General features: G+C 57.5%; 1 protein-coding gene across 9 annotated transcripts in view; it reads left to right on the forward strand.

Moving 5' to 3' along the window:
* The first annotated feature begins 762 nt into the window (after positions 1-762).
* RTEL1 (regulator of telomere elongation helicase 1) overlaps positions 763-14,853 on the forward strand; it is a 42,437-nt gene continuing 28,346 nt past the window's right edge. For 4 of the 9 annotated variants that reach the window (XM_054466585.2, XM_054466587.2, XM_063659089.1 and 1 more), the window contains exons 1-8: positions 763-1,422; positions 2,191-2,461; positions 4,259-4,457; positions 4,811-4,904; positions 5,508-5,589; positions 5,791-5,851; positions 8,960-9,035; positions 10,135-10,219. In XM_054466585.2, the coding sequence (XP_054322560.1) occupies positions 2,360-2,461; positions 4,259-4,457; positions 4,811-4,904; positions 5,508-5,589; positions 5,791-5,851; positions 8,960-9,035; positions 10,135-10,219 (699 nt within the window). In that variant the 5' untranslated portion in view covers positions 763-1,422; positions 2,191-2,359. The remainder of the gene's footprint in view (positions 1,423-2,190; positions 2,462-4,258; positions 4,458-4,810; positions 4,905-5,507; positions 5,590-5,790; positions 5,852-8,959; positions 9,036-10,134; positions 10,220-14,853) is intronic. The other 5 variants (XR_008496040.2, XM_054466586.2, XM_054466582.2 and 2 more) reach the window with 3 other exon arrangements.

Below are 14,853 nucleotides of genomic sequence, written 5' to 3' on the forward strand. Positions count from 1 at the left end.
TGAGGCAGGAGAATCGCTTGAACCCAGGAGGTAGAGGTTGCAGTGAGCCAAGATTGTGCCACTGCACTCCAGCCTGGGCAACGGAGCCAAAACTCTGTCTCAAAGAAAAAAGAATCATGGCAGAAGGTGAAGTCTATGTTAGTCCCAGTTCCCAGGTCTTACATGGCGGCAGGAGAAAGAGAGAGAGAAGGGGAAACTGCCACTTTTAAACCATCGGGTCTCCTGAGCACTCACTGTCAGGAGAACAGCCTGGAGGAAACTGACCCCATGATCCAACCACCTCCCTCCAGGTCCCTCCTTCCACACGTGGGGATTACAATTCGAGGTGAGACTTGGGTGGGGACACAGAGCCGAACCATATCTGCATGTACGGGGGGCACCGAAACTTGTGCTTGGTGCCTATTCATTCAACAAGTGTGTGTGGCTGGTCTCATCTTCAGCTCCCCGCCGAGTCTCAGAGAGGCAGCCTGCAGTTCCTTCACCAGAACAGGCGCGTGGGGCTGGGTGCCAGTGAGTGCTGGGGCTTCTCCGAGCACTATCGCACACCCGTGGGCAATGGGCACGCATGGCATTCGCATGTGCCGTCAGTGGACGTTAAACACAGCCATGAGGAAGCCACGAGGAAGTGCTGCCTGCCGGCCGTGCGTGGTCACGCAGCGCCAACTTCCTCCTGGGGCCTTTTGGGGCATGGGGGCTGGGGCCGCCTGAGACAAACATCCGTGACGCTGGGCTGACCCCACAGAACGGTGCGGGCCTCGCTCTTGGAGTCAGCCCTGCTGCCAGCCAGTGCCGGGTGCTGGGGACTCAGGGAGGCCCGTCGGGACCATTGCGGGACAGTGAGCCGAGCAGAAGCTGGACCGCAGGAGAGGAAGGAGAGGGGGCGGTCAGGGCTCTCAGGAGCCGGGTCCTGGGCAAGGGGCAGCCGTTTTCAAATTTTCAGGAAAGCGGTCGGCTCACACTCGAGCAGTAAAAAGATGCCTCTGGGGAGGAGGCCCGTGCAGCTCTCCGGGCAATGGTGGTGGCTCGGCCTAGAGAGGCGGTAGTGGAACGGAGACCCTGGTGGGGGATGACATCAAGGGAGGAGACGGGCGGGACCCCAGATTTCTGCCTGTGGGCGATGGAAGTGAGGTTCACTGGGCAGCGGAGCCGGACACAGAACGCGCAAAAGGCCTCGTAGGCCTGGAGGAGCCGAAGAGCAGGCGGACCCTCTCCGCGGGGGAACAGTTTCCGCCGGGAGCACAAAGCAACGGACCGGAAGTGGGGGGGCGGAAGTGCAGTGGGCTCAGCGCCGACCGCGCGCCTCTGCCCGCGAAAACTCTGAACTGGCTGACAGCTGGGGACGGGTGGCGGCCCTCGAGTGGAGTCGGTGGAGTTCCTGAGGGCCCCCGGTTCTGGAAGGTTCGCCGCGGAGACAAGTGAGCAGTGAGTCGCAGTGACCCTACAAGTGGTTCTTTTACCCGAGCGGCTCCCAGGCGCGTTGCGGTTTTTCGAAACTACAGCTCCCGGCAGGCCCCGTGCCGCCCTCGGGGCCGCGGGTCGGCGGATTGGCCGCGCTGCATTTTGGGACCTGTAGTTTCCTGCGCTCGTGGGCGCTGGCGCCGCGGCGTTGGCTGAGCCCATGACCCGGGCTGGAGGGAAGGGCCGACATTCAGTGTGTCCGCATCTGGTCTGTTAGTCCCAGTTCCCAGGCGGGATTGAGGCTTAGAGAAGTTGAGTGACTTGCTGAGGGCTGCACGGATTGGCATCCCGCGATGCTCTTTCGCTACTTTGGCTGCATCTGGTTGCCCACCCGGGCGGGATGGGGAATGGCCTCCAGCCAGCCAGGAGGGCAGAGGGCTGGAGAGGCAGGGCCTGAGGTTCAGACCCTCCGCTCTGACGTTGCGCCTGGTGAGGCCGGGAGGGGTGCCGCTTGCCTCTTCAGCCCTCACGCTCTTGTGGAAGTCACGGAATTACTGCGGGCGGAACTTGCAGCACTGTGGGCGTCTCTTCCAGAGAAGGACGGAGTCGTGGGGCGGGAGGATAAGGCAAGGCCCAGCCACTTCGCATCTTCGCCCCGCCAGCTCCTTGAGATGGGATATACCAGGGTTGCCCTCCGACCCTCTCCACAGGAGGGACTTCTGGAAACGCCTGGGAAAGTGGCCCGGTACCCACAAAGGCTGTCTACAAACAGAGTCTCACTGTCTTTCCCAGGTCTGCGCCGTAGGGATTCTCGAAGAGAACAGCGTGTGTCCCAGTGCACATGCTCGCATCGCTTACCAGGAGTGCCTGAGACCCTAAGATGTTCGAAGTGGTTTTTTCACACAGACCCGAATAGCCTGTCCCTCAGCCACGCTCTGTGCCCTTCTGAGAACAGGCTGATATGCCCAAGATAGTCCTGAATGGTGTGACCGTAGACTTCCCTTTCCAGCCCTACAAATGCCAACAGGAGTACATGACCAAGGTCCTGGAATGTCTGCAGCAGGTAGAGCACAGGCCCCGAGGAAAGGATTGCGGGTGGGTGGAGCTTCAGCCAGGACGGGGTGTGCTTCCCTCTCCCGACCCATTCCAGCCAGGCCCCTCCGGGCGAGAGGCAGCCTCTGTCATAAAAAGGGCTGGTGTTCCAGGTGGGGTCGGAGAGAGGATTGACAAGTAAAAACGATTGTCCTTTGAAGGGGGCCAGCCCCTCCACACCTGTGGGTATTTCTCATCAGGCGGGACGAGAGACTGAGAAAATGAATAAGACACAGAGACAAAGTATAGAGAAAGAAAAGTGGGCCCAGGGGACCGGCGCTTAGCATACGGAGGACCTGCACCGGCACCGGTCTCTGAGTTCCCTCAGTATTTATTAATTACTATTTCCACTATCTCAGCAAGAGGAATGCGGCAGGAGAACAGGGTGATAGTGGGGAGAAGGTCAGCAAGAAAACGTGAGCAGAGGAATCTGGGTCACAAATAAGTTCAAGGGAAGGTACTATGCCTGGATGTGCACGCAGGCCAGATTTATGCTTTTCTCCATCCAAACATCTCAATGGAGTAAAGAATAACAGAGCCGCATTGCTGCTAACATGTCTCGCCTCCTGCCACAGGGCAGCTTTTCTCCTGTCTCAGAATTGAACAAATGTACAATCGGGTTTTATACCGAGACATTCCGTTCCCAGGGGCAGGCAGGAGACAGTGGCCTTCCTCTATCTCGACTGCAAGAGGCTTTCCTCTTTTACTAATCCTCCTCAGCACAGACCCTTCACGGGTGTTGGGCTGGGGATGGTCAGGTCTTTCCCATCCCACGAGGCCATATTTCAGACTATCACGTGGAGAGAAACCTTGGACAATACCCAGCTTTCCAGGGCAGAGGTCCCTGTGGCTTTCCACAGTGCATTGTGCCCCTGGTTTATCGAGACTGGAGAATGGTGATGACTTTTACCAAGCATACTGCCTGTAAACATATTGTTAACAAGGCACATCCTGCACAGCCCTAGATCCCTTAAACCTTGATTCCATACAACACATGTTTCTGTGAGCTCAAGGTTGGGGCAAAGTTACAGATTAACAGCATCTCAGGGCAAAGCAATTTTTCAGGGTACAGGTCAAAATGGAGTTTCTTATGTCTTCCCTTTCTACATAGACACAGTAACAGTCTGAGCTCTCTTTTCCCTACAGTCCTTGAGGGTGATGGACTTAGGAGTGCCTTGGGGGCCTCTCTGAGGAGCAGCTGGTATTCACGGGTCAGGGGGAAGCGTTTCCATTAGAGGGGCAGCCGGTGGCCAGCCTCGCTTTGAAGGTCTTTGAACCTCGGGGGTGCAGGGAGGTGGCAGTGGCGCAGGTTGCCTTTTCCTGGGTTCCTTGAGGTGCCGTCTTTTACCCGGCTCACACCCTTCCCCTCCCTGAGTTTCCTGCTCAGGTTCCCATCCGAGAGCTCGTATGTAGGACATCAGATAGGACAGTGTAAATGTTTGAATCCAGAAATGCAGAACAGTTTCCTATTTTGAGACTTGACACCTAATTAGTCATCTTACTATTTAGGCTGAAAAATACTGTCGCGTTTTGGGTAACGTTCTGCAAATCGTTTGCTAATGGCGGCTGAGTTGCTTCACGCCCTTTAGGGCAAGAGTGGGACTTGCCTGCGGACTTCTCTGCGGTCCCACGGGGCTGTCACCACCTGACAGTGGCCTCTGCATCTGCAAAGAGCTGCCCGCTGGCTGCCGAAGCTTGTCTCAGGGTGGCTTGTGTGGCCTCGCCTCTTCCTGGCTTCCCCGTAACCCTTGCTCCCAACTCCGTTCAGAAGGTGAATGGCATCCTGGAGAGCCCTACGGGTACAGGGAAGACGCTGTGCCTGCTGTGCACCACGCTGGCCTGGCGAGAGCACCTCCGAGACGGCATCTCTGCCCGCAAGATTGCTGAGAGGGTTCAAGGGGAGCTTTTCCCGGATCGGGCCTTGTCATCCTGGGGCAACGCTGCTGCTGCTGCTGGAGACCCCATAGGTGACCCTAGTTCCCAGGCCTCTCCTGGGACTCCTGTGGGGATGGTTGGCAAGGGATGGCACTGAGGGTGGGGTGGGCCCATGGGGACTCCTGCCATCTCTCAAGCAGAGCTCTAGGAGAATTTTGTAGCTGCCGTATAATTTCTCGCCATCATGGTGTAAACCTAGGGTTGGGCTTTTTTGCTGAATTAGGGCATGGCAGATGCCCACTTTACCCATTTTTGATAAACCAGTATCTGGGGTGTCAGATTCTTGGCTGTCTGCAGGGCTGAGTTAGCCGAATGCCACCTGCCTTTGACACGTGAGAACGTTGTCTGAGAACCGTGATCTCTGTGCTTGCTTGTATCTGGTCAGCTTGCTACACAGACATCCCAAAGATCATTTACGCCTCCAGGACCCACTCGCAACTCACGCAGGTCATCAACGAGCTTCGGAACACCTCCTACCGGTGGGTCAGACGAGTTCACACCTGTCTCGGGGTCCTCAAGAGAACCAGCTTGGCATGGTGCTGGGTCCACAGCCCATGCTGTGCTGTGGTGGAGGGTGGTGGTCTTTCTAGACGCTCCCCCAAAGTGTGCAGTGCGCTGGTGCCCAGGGGTGGGGTGGGGCCTGGGCTGTCTCCAATGCCCATTACTTGTGAGGAAGCAGCTTTGCATTTGTGTGCTGACCTTGGGCTGGCATCCTGAGCTCCTTGCAGGTGCTGTTGTAGCAGCTGTGGGGTAGGTCAGGGCTGGCCCCCAGTGCAGCTTTGCACATGAAATAGAAGGCCCTGCCGCTTGTCAGAGCCCAGCAGTGTCTTGGTGTTCTGTCGGGTTCCTGTGGCTGGGCCAATGGCAGGGTGCTGTGGAACTGTCGAATCTCGTCCCTCTGTCCAGTCCTCCCGCTTGTCTCCTAGCTCCCTCCTACGCCCGGGCCACATTCCTATGCCTGGGCCACATTGCAGTTATGCTTGCTTCCTCTGGCCGCCGAGGCTCCTGTGTGTCTCCATACAGCTCACGCTGTGGGTGTTGGAGGCAGCTCCTCCTCGACCCATGGTGCTCTCTCCCACCAGGCCTAAGGTGTGTGTGCTAGGCTCCCGGGAGCAGCTGTGCATCCATCCTGAGGTGAAGAAACAAGAGAGTAACCATATACAGGTAGGCTCCTGAGCTCCCACTCCGGCTCAGTGTCCGCGAGGCGAGTGCTGCTGGGTGTCCAGAGCCCCAGGCTGTGCTCCTGCTGGGCTAGGGTTTGAAGTTCACTGGGGGACTGCAGGGGAGGACCTGGTGGGGGTGGGGACTGGCTCGGGTCCTTTCTTGGCTGTGCTTCAGCTGCGCACTCTGCCCTTCCTCCCGCAGATCCACTTGTGCCGCAAGAAGGTGGCAAGTCGCTCCTGTCATTTCTACAACAATGTAGAAGGTACAAGCAGCTCGGTGGGACCAGGGTCGGGTTGGAGTGTGTGCAGCCTCTCAGGGTGGAGCTCAGTGGTGTCACAGCCTGGTTGTGCTTGCGTGGTGGGGCAGCCAGTGCAGCCATGTACCTGGGCACTGTCTTCTGACTCGGGGCCACCCGTGTTAGTCTTCTGTGTGGAAGAGCTCACACAGTGGTCCGAGACAGCCAGCTGGCAAGACTGCCTCTGGTTGGTGCCTGGGGCCTTGGATTTTGGGAAGGCTCCCTCCATTTCCTGATGAGAGGGGCTCTCTGCACCTAAACTGTTGGTGCAAACAGTAGGGGTTTTGCTGAACACCGGCTTTCTCTTTGGGGACTTTGTTGCTTGCCCAGCAGCAGGTGCTCCTGTGACCGGCCCTCATGCCATCTTGGGAGGGTGTCCTGGAAGCCGTGTCTGGCCCCCCGCGACCCCGCCCCACGTGTCTTTTTCCTGTGCTGACTTTGCTGCGGAAAATCACAGCCCCGAGTGTGACTCCAGGCTGAGTCCTGTGGGTCCGACACGGGAGGCCTTGGGGCCTCTTCCGGAGACAGGATGTGAGTGACAGGAGCCGGCCGGGGCAGCTTGCCCTGTGACTGCAGGTGGCCACAGCCTGTGAGGGCCGGGGGTGCTTCTGTACCCACGTGGCTGCCCCTCGGGTATGTCAAGGGCTTCTGGGGCTCATCACGGGGTCCTTGAGACAGTGGCAGGGTGTGCCCCCGTCGGCTGCCCTTACAGTTTCTGTGACCTGAGGGTGGCATCTGTGCCGTCGGCGCGGCCTGAGCTTCTGTAGGATCAGGATTCCCTCTGTTTCCTGCCTCAGCTGGGGCTCAAGGCTCAGGTGAGGTGACCCCCGAGCACTCAGAAGGCATCGCGGTCCTGTGGGCTGCTTTCTGCACTCATGTTTGCTGAGCGCTCAGTGTGCCAGGACTGAGGACCCTGAAGCTGCTCTTGTATTTAGGGCGGCGCTCCCCTGGCAGGGACTGAGCTGGGTGGTCCCGTATGACCCACTACCAGGCGTTTCTGGGCCCTTGGAGGGACAGGGTGGGCGGAACATGGGCCCGCATGGAGGCTCCCGCTTACTGGAGGCATGTGCTGTGTTGCTGGAGACATCCTCTGTGTTGCTTCTTGTTTGCTGTGGTTTTTGGTCTTGTGGCACCAAGGACCCTCAGTCATCTTGATGTGTGGTTGTCCAGGCCTTTTTGGTGGTCCTAAGAAGGGGCTCTGCCTCTGTGCCCCCAGGTTCCCTGATGGGAGCTGCCGGTTCGTCCCGGTAATGCCGGCAGAACGTGACTCTGGGACGGGGGGGCGGGCAGATGTGCTGTTGGAAATTCTCAAGCAGTCGTCATTTCCGAGGTCTTCACCTGGATTTTCAGGACAGGAGTGCCTGCTGGGTGTCCCCAGTCCCACGCATTGGGGGTCCTTGGGAGAGCATGGAACGCTGAGCATGGGCCTGGCCAAACGTGGTCCTGGACAAGGGTAGTGCCCCGGTGGCTGCTGGGCCTGGGACCTGGTGGGGACGCTGGGCCTGGGACCTGGTGGGGAGGCCTCTGACTGCCTCCTGGTGCTGCTTCTGTCCGTGTTAGGCCTATGGGTGTTGGGGCCCCCATCTGTCTCCTCCTCCAGGCCTGTGGACTCAGACCAAGAAGACACAGGCCAGCCCCTGCCTGTCCCCCTTGGCTTGGCTGTCACTGCCCAAGCTGGCAGGAGGTTGCCTAGCCGTGAACCTTTGCATCCTGTCTGCCACCTGGACAGGCTGTGAGGGGGTGTCTGCAGCACCTGCACCGGCCTGGGCATCTTTAGAGTGGGCTGCAGCTCCCGGAGGGGTCTGAGAGGAAGGGAGGCGGGTATTTTGGGCGAATGAGGAGACAGCTGGAGAGCTGGCACCCTTCTTGGCCTGCGTCCTGTGAGGACTCTGGTTGGGGACAGCAAGCTTGGGGTCAGCCTGGGGAAGAGCCTCTGGGACGGCCCTGCCCCTCGTCCCCCTTCCCCTCGCAGCTCCTGTCTTCGCCCCGCCCTCAGCTGTCTGCCAGGGAAGGTTTGGCAAGTGCTGCTTTGCGGCAGTGCATGCTGATTGGCTGGTCTGTTGCTATGGTGCTGTTCAGGGGTGTGCTTTTCCTCCCCTGCCTTCCCTGCTATCCCTGGGAGCATCTGGGGTGGGGTCATCGCTGGTGTGTATGTGTGTGTGTGCGTGTGTGTGTGTGTGCGCGTGTGTGTGTGTGTGTGTGTGCGCGTGTGCGTGTGTGTGCGCTTCTGGCCTCTGCAGCTCAGTCCTGGCCCTCGGGGGGCCTGGCACCTCCTGGGGACAGGCACAAAGCAGCCATGATGGAGTCGGGAGCTGGGGGAGGCCCCATTGCCCCACGTGGCTGTCCTGAGTCTCTAGGGTGCTTGTTAGAAGAGGTCTCTGGTTCTGTCTGTGTTTAAGCAGCTCCCTAAGGAATTCTTGTGGTTCCAGTTTGGGGGCCTGTGCTGTAGAGGCAAGGGAGGGGCAGGACATCCCCCAGACTCTGACTCCTGAAGCCTTTTCTGCCCGGGGCCTCTCCGCCAGTACAGGCAGTGTCCTTTCCCAGGGCTGCCATGCTGCAGAGGGGAGTGGGCCGCCATTTAGCCCAGGAAAACCTGGCTCTCCCTTAGCTGGAAGTTCTGGGCCTGTTGTGGTTGGCAGGGAAGCTGAGTGACGGTGCTAATCACAGGGGCACCTGCAGGGGTTTGTGGGAGATGCCTGTGTGGGCTGGGGCGATAGGCTGAGGGGCTGTTCTTCCCTGCCCTGAGGAGGGCTGAGTGTAGCTGCCACTCCTGTCCTGTCTTGGGCTGTCTCGGAGAGGATGCGTACAACCCTCAGGATCCTGCTGGCCTCCGTCTGGTCCACCCTGAACCTCAGGCCTTCTGGGGGTAGAGGAGGGTTCCCTCGGGATCACTCGGGTGGGGGCCTCTCTTGGGCACCTGAGACCCTCAGTGGGTGCTTTGTGGCGCGTTCACGGTTGGTGGGGGGACGCCCAGCCCTGCCCGCCGTGTGGGAGCCATTCTGTCCTGGGCATCCCCTTGTGGTCTGGGACTTAGTGGACCCTGACGGTGTGTTTACCCCTGCCTCACACCTGCAGAAAAAAGCCTGGAGCAGGAGCTGGCCAGCCCCATCCTGGACATTGAGGACTTGGTCAAGAGCGGAAGCAAGCACAGGTGAGACCCCTCAGTGAGGCCGTGACCACTGCCCTTCCGTGGCCGGCTCTCCTGTGAGCTGCGGAGGCCCCTTCCGTGGCCGGCTCTCCTGTGAGCTGCGGAGGCCCCTTCCGTGGCCGGCTCTCCTGTGAGCTGCGGAGGCCCAGATATGTTTCTTCCCTTTTCTTTGTTCGTTTTTAAATTATGAAACTAACCACCATTCAGTATGAAAAAGTTTAAGCAGAGCTCTGAGGAAGATAAGAGTAAAAGATTGTCTCCGTCTTCCCTGGCCCTCAGCCACCCCTGGTGGCTACCGTGGAGTGTGGACGGAGCCCTGCAGGCCTGTGTCTGTGTGTGGAAGCACAGCTTTGTCTGCACAGACTCTTCTGCAGTTTGCTGTTTTCACTCAGCGTTGTGGATAGCTTCCCATGCTGGTGCTGGTAGCTCGGCCTTGTTCTTTTGAGGACAGCAAATGTCTCCTATGTCCACCTCTTATAACTTCAGAGATTCAAGTTATAATAAAGCTTTTCTTATATTGAGGGGGGAACCTCCCTCCCTTTTTTTTTTGAGATGGAGTCTGGCTCTGTAGCCCAGGCTGGAGTGCAGTGGCGCGATCTCGGCTCACTGCAAGCTCCGCCTCCTGGGGTCACACCATTGTCCTGCCTCAGCCTCCCAGGTAGCTGGGACTACAGGCGCCCGCCACCACGTCCGGCTAATTTTCTGTATTTTAGAGATGGGGTTTCACCGTGTTAGCCAGGATGATCTTGATCTCCTGACCTTGTGATCCGCCCGCCTCGGCCTCCCAAAGTGCTGGGATTACAGGCGTGAGTCACCGCGCCCGGCCCAGCTCTGCTTTTTTTCAGTGGTTCTGTGTTGTGTTTGTTTCTATCCAGGAATAGGGTTGGTTTTTCTTTTCCATCGAGTTTTTAAAGAGACGACGATTTACATGGTTGGAAACTCACGTGGACTCCGCATCCATCCTAGACGGCAGCTTCCCACCTGGGCCCTACGCGCAGGACGAGGGCTCCTTCCGGGTCAGAAGACATGGCGGCCTCGGCCTCGGGGCACCGTCCCCTGCATGGCGGGCTCACAGCATCTTCTCCTCTCTCCTCCTTCCCAGGGTGTGCCCTTACTACCTGTCCCGGAACCTGAAGCAGCAAGCCGACATCATCTTCATGCCGTACAATTACTTGTTGGATGCCAAGGTGGGGGCTCACTCCGCGTAGCTGACGACTCCTGATGTCCAGGGGTGTGCCTGGGCTTGGGAACGGCCGTCCAAGCCTTTGCTGCTTCAGGGCCTTAGATCAGCAGGCCTGGGTGGGAGGACTCACCTCTGTCACTGGGCAGGGGCTCAACCTGGCCAGACACACTTGTGAGCAGCCCCAGGCCACAGGTCAGTTTTCTGAGCAATCTGGGAGTGGGTAGGCTGGCAGGAGTGAGGAGAGACCTCCAGGCTGTGGTCCATAGGCCAGTGCCTGCTCTTGATTCTGACAGCTCAGGTTCTCTCCTTCACGTCAGGCCACAGGAGGCACTGAGAACACGGGAAGCCCCCTGACTCCCCTCTTCCCAGCGCATGCCCAGCCCCACACTCACTCCCCCCCAGCATGTGCCCGGCCCCACACTCACTCCCCTCTTTCCAGTGTGTGCCCGGCCCCACTCCCCTCCTCCCTGTGTGCGCAGCCCCACACTCACTCCCCGCCGTGTGCCCGGCCCCACACTCACTCCCCGCCGTGTGCCCGGCCCCACACTCACTCCCCGCCGTGTGCCCGGCCCCACACTCACTCCCCGCCGTGTGCCCGGCCCCACACTCACTCCCCGCCTTGTGCCCGGCCCCACACTCACTCCCCGCCGTGTGCCCGGCCCCACACTCACTCCCCGCCGTGTGCCCGGCCCCACACTCACTCCCCTCTTTCCAGTGTGTGCCCGGCCCCACTCCCCTCCTCCCTGTGTGCGCAGCCCCACACTCACTCCCCACCGTGTGCCCGGCCCCACACTCACTCCCCTGCCAGCGTGTGCCCAGCCCCACACTCCCCCCGGTGCCCAACCCCACACTCACTCCCCGCCAGTGCCCAGCCCCACGCTCACTCCCCCCCTGCCGTGCCCAGCTCCACATTCACTCCCCGCTGTATGCCCGGCCCCACACTCACCCCCCCCAGCGTGTGTCCAGCCCCACACTCACTCCCCCCCCGGCGTGTGTCGGCCCCACACTCACTCCCCCGGCGTGTGCCGGCCCCACACTCACTCCCCCCGCAGTGCCCAGCCCCACACTCACTCCCCCCAGGTAGCCAGCTGCACACTCACTCCCCTACTCGTAGCCTGTGCTCACCCACACGCTTTTGTGCCCCACACTTTTTATTTAGTGCAGGTGGGATCACATGCCGCAGGTCAGTGACTTGTGTGTTCGCGTGACGATGGCGTGGTGACGTTACCAGATCCCGTCGTTGGTTTGCTCATTCTCGGGGTGTATATTTATTGAGAGCTCATCGTGCTGGGTGCTATTCCAGGCATAGCAAGACTGGCTTCATTCACATGGAGCTTTGATTCTAGTGGTGGGGACAGGTGGACAGCAAAAGAGTAAGCACATGAGCTGACGATATTGAAGGGAAATAGAGCAGAGGGAGGCGGTGGAGACAGAGAGCCAAGTGGGCAGGGCCCAAGTGCGATGTCGGCGGGAGATGGGGAATGCTGGTGGGTTTGAGGGGAGCCTTAGCAGGCACAGCAGAGCAAGGGAAGAGGTGAGTGTGGGGACGGCTGGGGGGCCGACTCCTGGGAAGCTATTGCAGAACCCCACGGAGAGCGGGTGAGGTTTGCCGTGGTTGTGGGTGACTTGGTGCTTTGAGCCCTGGCTGCCCCTGGGAACCATCTGGAGAGCTTCTAACCCAACCAGGCCCCTCCCTGGGACAGTTATATCGCAGCTGGTAAGCCGAGTCTAACACTTTCACGGAAACGCAGAAAATCTAAAACAGCAAGATGACCGTGAAGAAGAACAGAGCTGGAGGACTCACCTCGCTGGTTTCAAGACTCCTCTAAAGCTGCAGGAGTGGAGGTGGAGATGGCCCAGCTCAGGCAGAGGCCTGCAGCCCATGGAGAAGGCAGCAAACTCAAGCTGACCCACACGCATGTGGTCATTGTTTTTTTTTCAGTCGGAATCTCGCTCTGTCACCCAGGTTGGAGTGCAGTGGCACCATCTCGGCTCACTGCAGCCCCCGCCCCTGGGTTCCAGCGATCCTCCCATATCAGCCTCCCACCCGCGTAGCTGGGATTACAGGCATGCGCCACCACACCCGGCCCGTGGTGATTGTTTTTTGACAAACACACCAATTTAATTGAGAGAGGAAATGAGGGTTGATTTTTGGTTTTCTGAAAAAATGGTGCTAAGAACGACTGGATATCTGTTTGGAAAACAGTGAATCTTAACTCTTGTTTTACTCTGTATAAACCTAAATGTAAAAGCTAAACTAAAAGTTATAGAAAGAAACATGGGGGAGGTCTTTGCAACTTTGGGGTAGGCAAAGATTTCTTAGTATGAATACACAAGGCACTAGCCATAAAGAAAAACATTAAAATTTAGACTTCACCAAAATTTAAAGCTTCAACTCTTTGGAAGAGTTGAGAAAATTAAAGCACAGTTAAAGAAAGGGAGAAAATACTTCTGTCTTTCAAAGGACTTAAAAAAATTTTTTCAGCCCTCCTCTGATTTCAAAGGACTTTTGACCAGAGTATGTAAAATTCTCTCATAACTAAGCAAACAACCCAGTTAACCACTGGGAAGGGATCTGGACAGACGTTTCACCAAGATGGATGGAATGGCCAGTTAACCACTGGGAAGGGATCTGGACAGACGTTTCACCAAGATGGATGGAATGGCCAGTTAACCACTGGGAGAGCATCTGGACAGACGTTTCACCAAGATGTATGGAATGGCCAGTTAACCACTGGGAGAGCATCTGGACAGACGTTTCACCAAGATGTATGGAATGGCCAGTTAACCACTGGGAGAGCATCTGGACAGACGTTTCACCAAGGTGGATGGAATGGCCAGTTGAGCACATGGAAAGATGCCCAGCATCTCCAGTCATAGGGGAAGGCAGATTAAAGCCACGGGGAGCCGACACTGCGGTCCCACTAGCATGGCTGAAATTCAGAAGCCCTGAGTGTGGCATGAGGATGTGGAACAGGGGGATCTCATCCATCGCTGTGAAGTTGTGTGGCCACTCCACAAACACGTGCGGCAAACAGCCGAGCCGGGAGAAGGGAAGACGTGTTCAAAGGTTCATATGTGGCCAGGCTCAGTGGCTCACGCCTGTAGCCTGTAATCCCAGAACTTTAGGGGCCAAGGCTGGGGGATCACTTAAGCCCAGGAGTTTGAGACCAGCCTAGGCAACATAGGGAGACCCCATCTCAAAAAAAAAAAAAAAAAAGACTTCAGTGTGCAGGTTTACCAGAGCTTTGTTTGCAGTTGCCAAAACTGGGAAGCAGCCCACGTGAGTCCATCCACAGGTGAATGGACAGACCGTGGTACCCGAACACCAACAGCAGCCACAGGCGTGGACTGTGGTCACACAGCAGCAGGGAGCCGATGAGTGTTGGACGTGCTAACCCAGAGAGGCCACTTGAGGAGGACCTACTGTTTTTTGTGTTTTTGTTTTTTGTTTTGAGATGGAGTCTTGCTGTGTGGTGCAGGCTGGAGTGTAGTGGTGTGATCTTGGCTCACTGCAGCCTCCGCCTCTCGGGTTCAAACAGTTCTCCTGCCTCAGCCTTCCGAGTAGCTGGAACTACAGGTGCCCGCCACCACACTCGGCCAATTTTTGTATTTTCAGTAGAGACAGCAGTTCGCCATGTTGGCCAGGCTGGTCTCAAACTCCTGACCTTGTGATCCACTCACCTTGGCGTCCCAAAGTTCTGAGGTTATAGGCATGAACCACCGCACCCGGCTGGACCTACTGTTTTATTCCATTTATGTGACACTCTATTAATAGAAAAGGCAGGGGTGGGGCTGGTGGTTATATGGTACACATAACTGCCAGAACTCAGTACACTTAAAATGGACATCTTAATGTGTGAATTTTTTTTTTTTTTTTTTTTTGAGACAGAGTCTCGCTCTGTCACCCAGGCTGGAGTGCAGTGGTGTGATCGCCGCTCACTACAAGCTCTGCTTCCTGGGTTCACGCCATTCTCCTGCCTCAGCCTCCGAAGTAGCTGGGACTACAGGCACCCGCCACCACGCCTGGCTAATTTTTTTTTTTTTTTTTTTGTATTTTTAGTAGAGACGGGGTTTCACAGTGTTTGCCAGGCTGGTCTCGATCTCCTGACCTCATGATGCGCCTGCCTCGGCCTCCAAAAGTGCTGGGATTACAGGCGTGAGCCACTGCGCCTGGCCAGTTGTGAAAATTTAAAAGTACCAAAGCTGGACCCCACCCCAGATTGCTCCCATGACACTCTGTGGGTGGGACCTGGGAGTTGGGTTTTATTTTTTTTTTGAGATGAAGTCTCACACTGTCACCTAGGCTGGAGTGCAGTGACACAATCTTGGCTCACATTAACCTCTGCCTCCCAGATTAAAGTGGTTCTCCTGCCTCAGCCTTCTGAGTAGCTGGGATTACAGGCGCACACCACCACCCCCGCCTAATTTTTGTATTTTTAGTAGAGACGGAGTTTTACCATGTTGGCCAGGCTGGTCTCGAACTCCTGACCTCGTGATCCGTCCACCTCGGCCTCCCACAGTGCTGGGATTACAGGCGTGAGCTGCCATGCCTGGCTGGGAGTTGGGTTTGTAAATCTCCCTGAGTGGGGCTGGGGCAGGGAACTGCTGGGTCTGGGTCTTCCTGGCTCCTCTGGT

The sequence above is a fragment of the Pongo pygmaeus genome, chromosome 21 (assembly GCF_028885625.2).
Source record: "Pongo pygmaeus isolate AG05252 chromosome 21, NHGRI_mPonPyg2-v2.0_pri, whole genome shotgun sequence".
NCBI classification, from domain to species: Eukaryota; Metazoa; Chordata; class Mammalia; order Primates; family Hominidae; genus Pongo; species Pongo pygmaeus.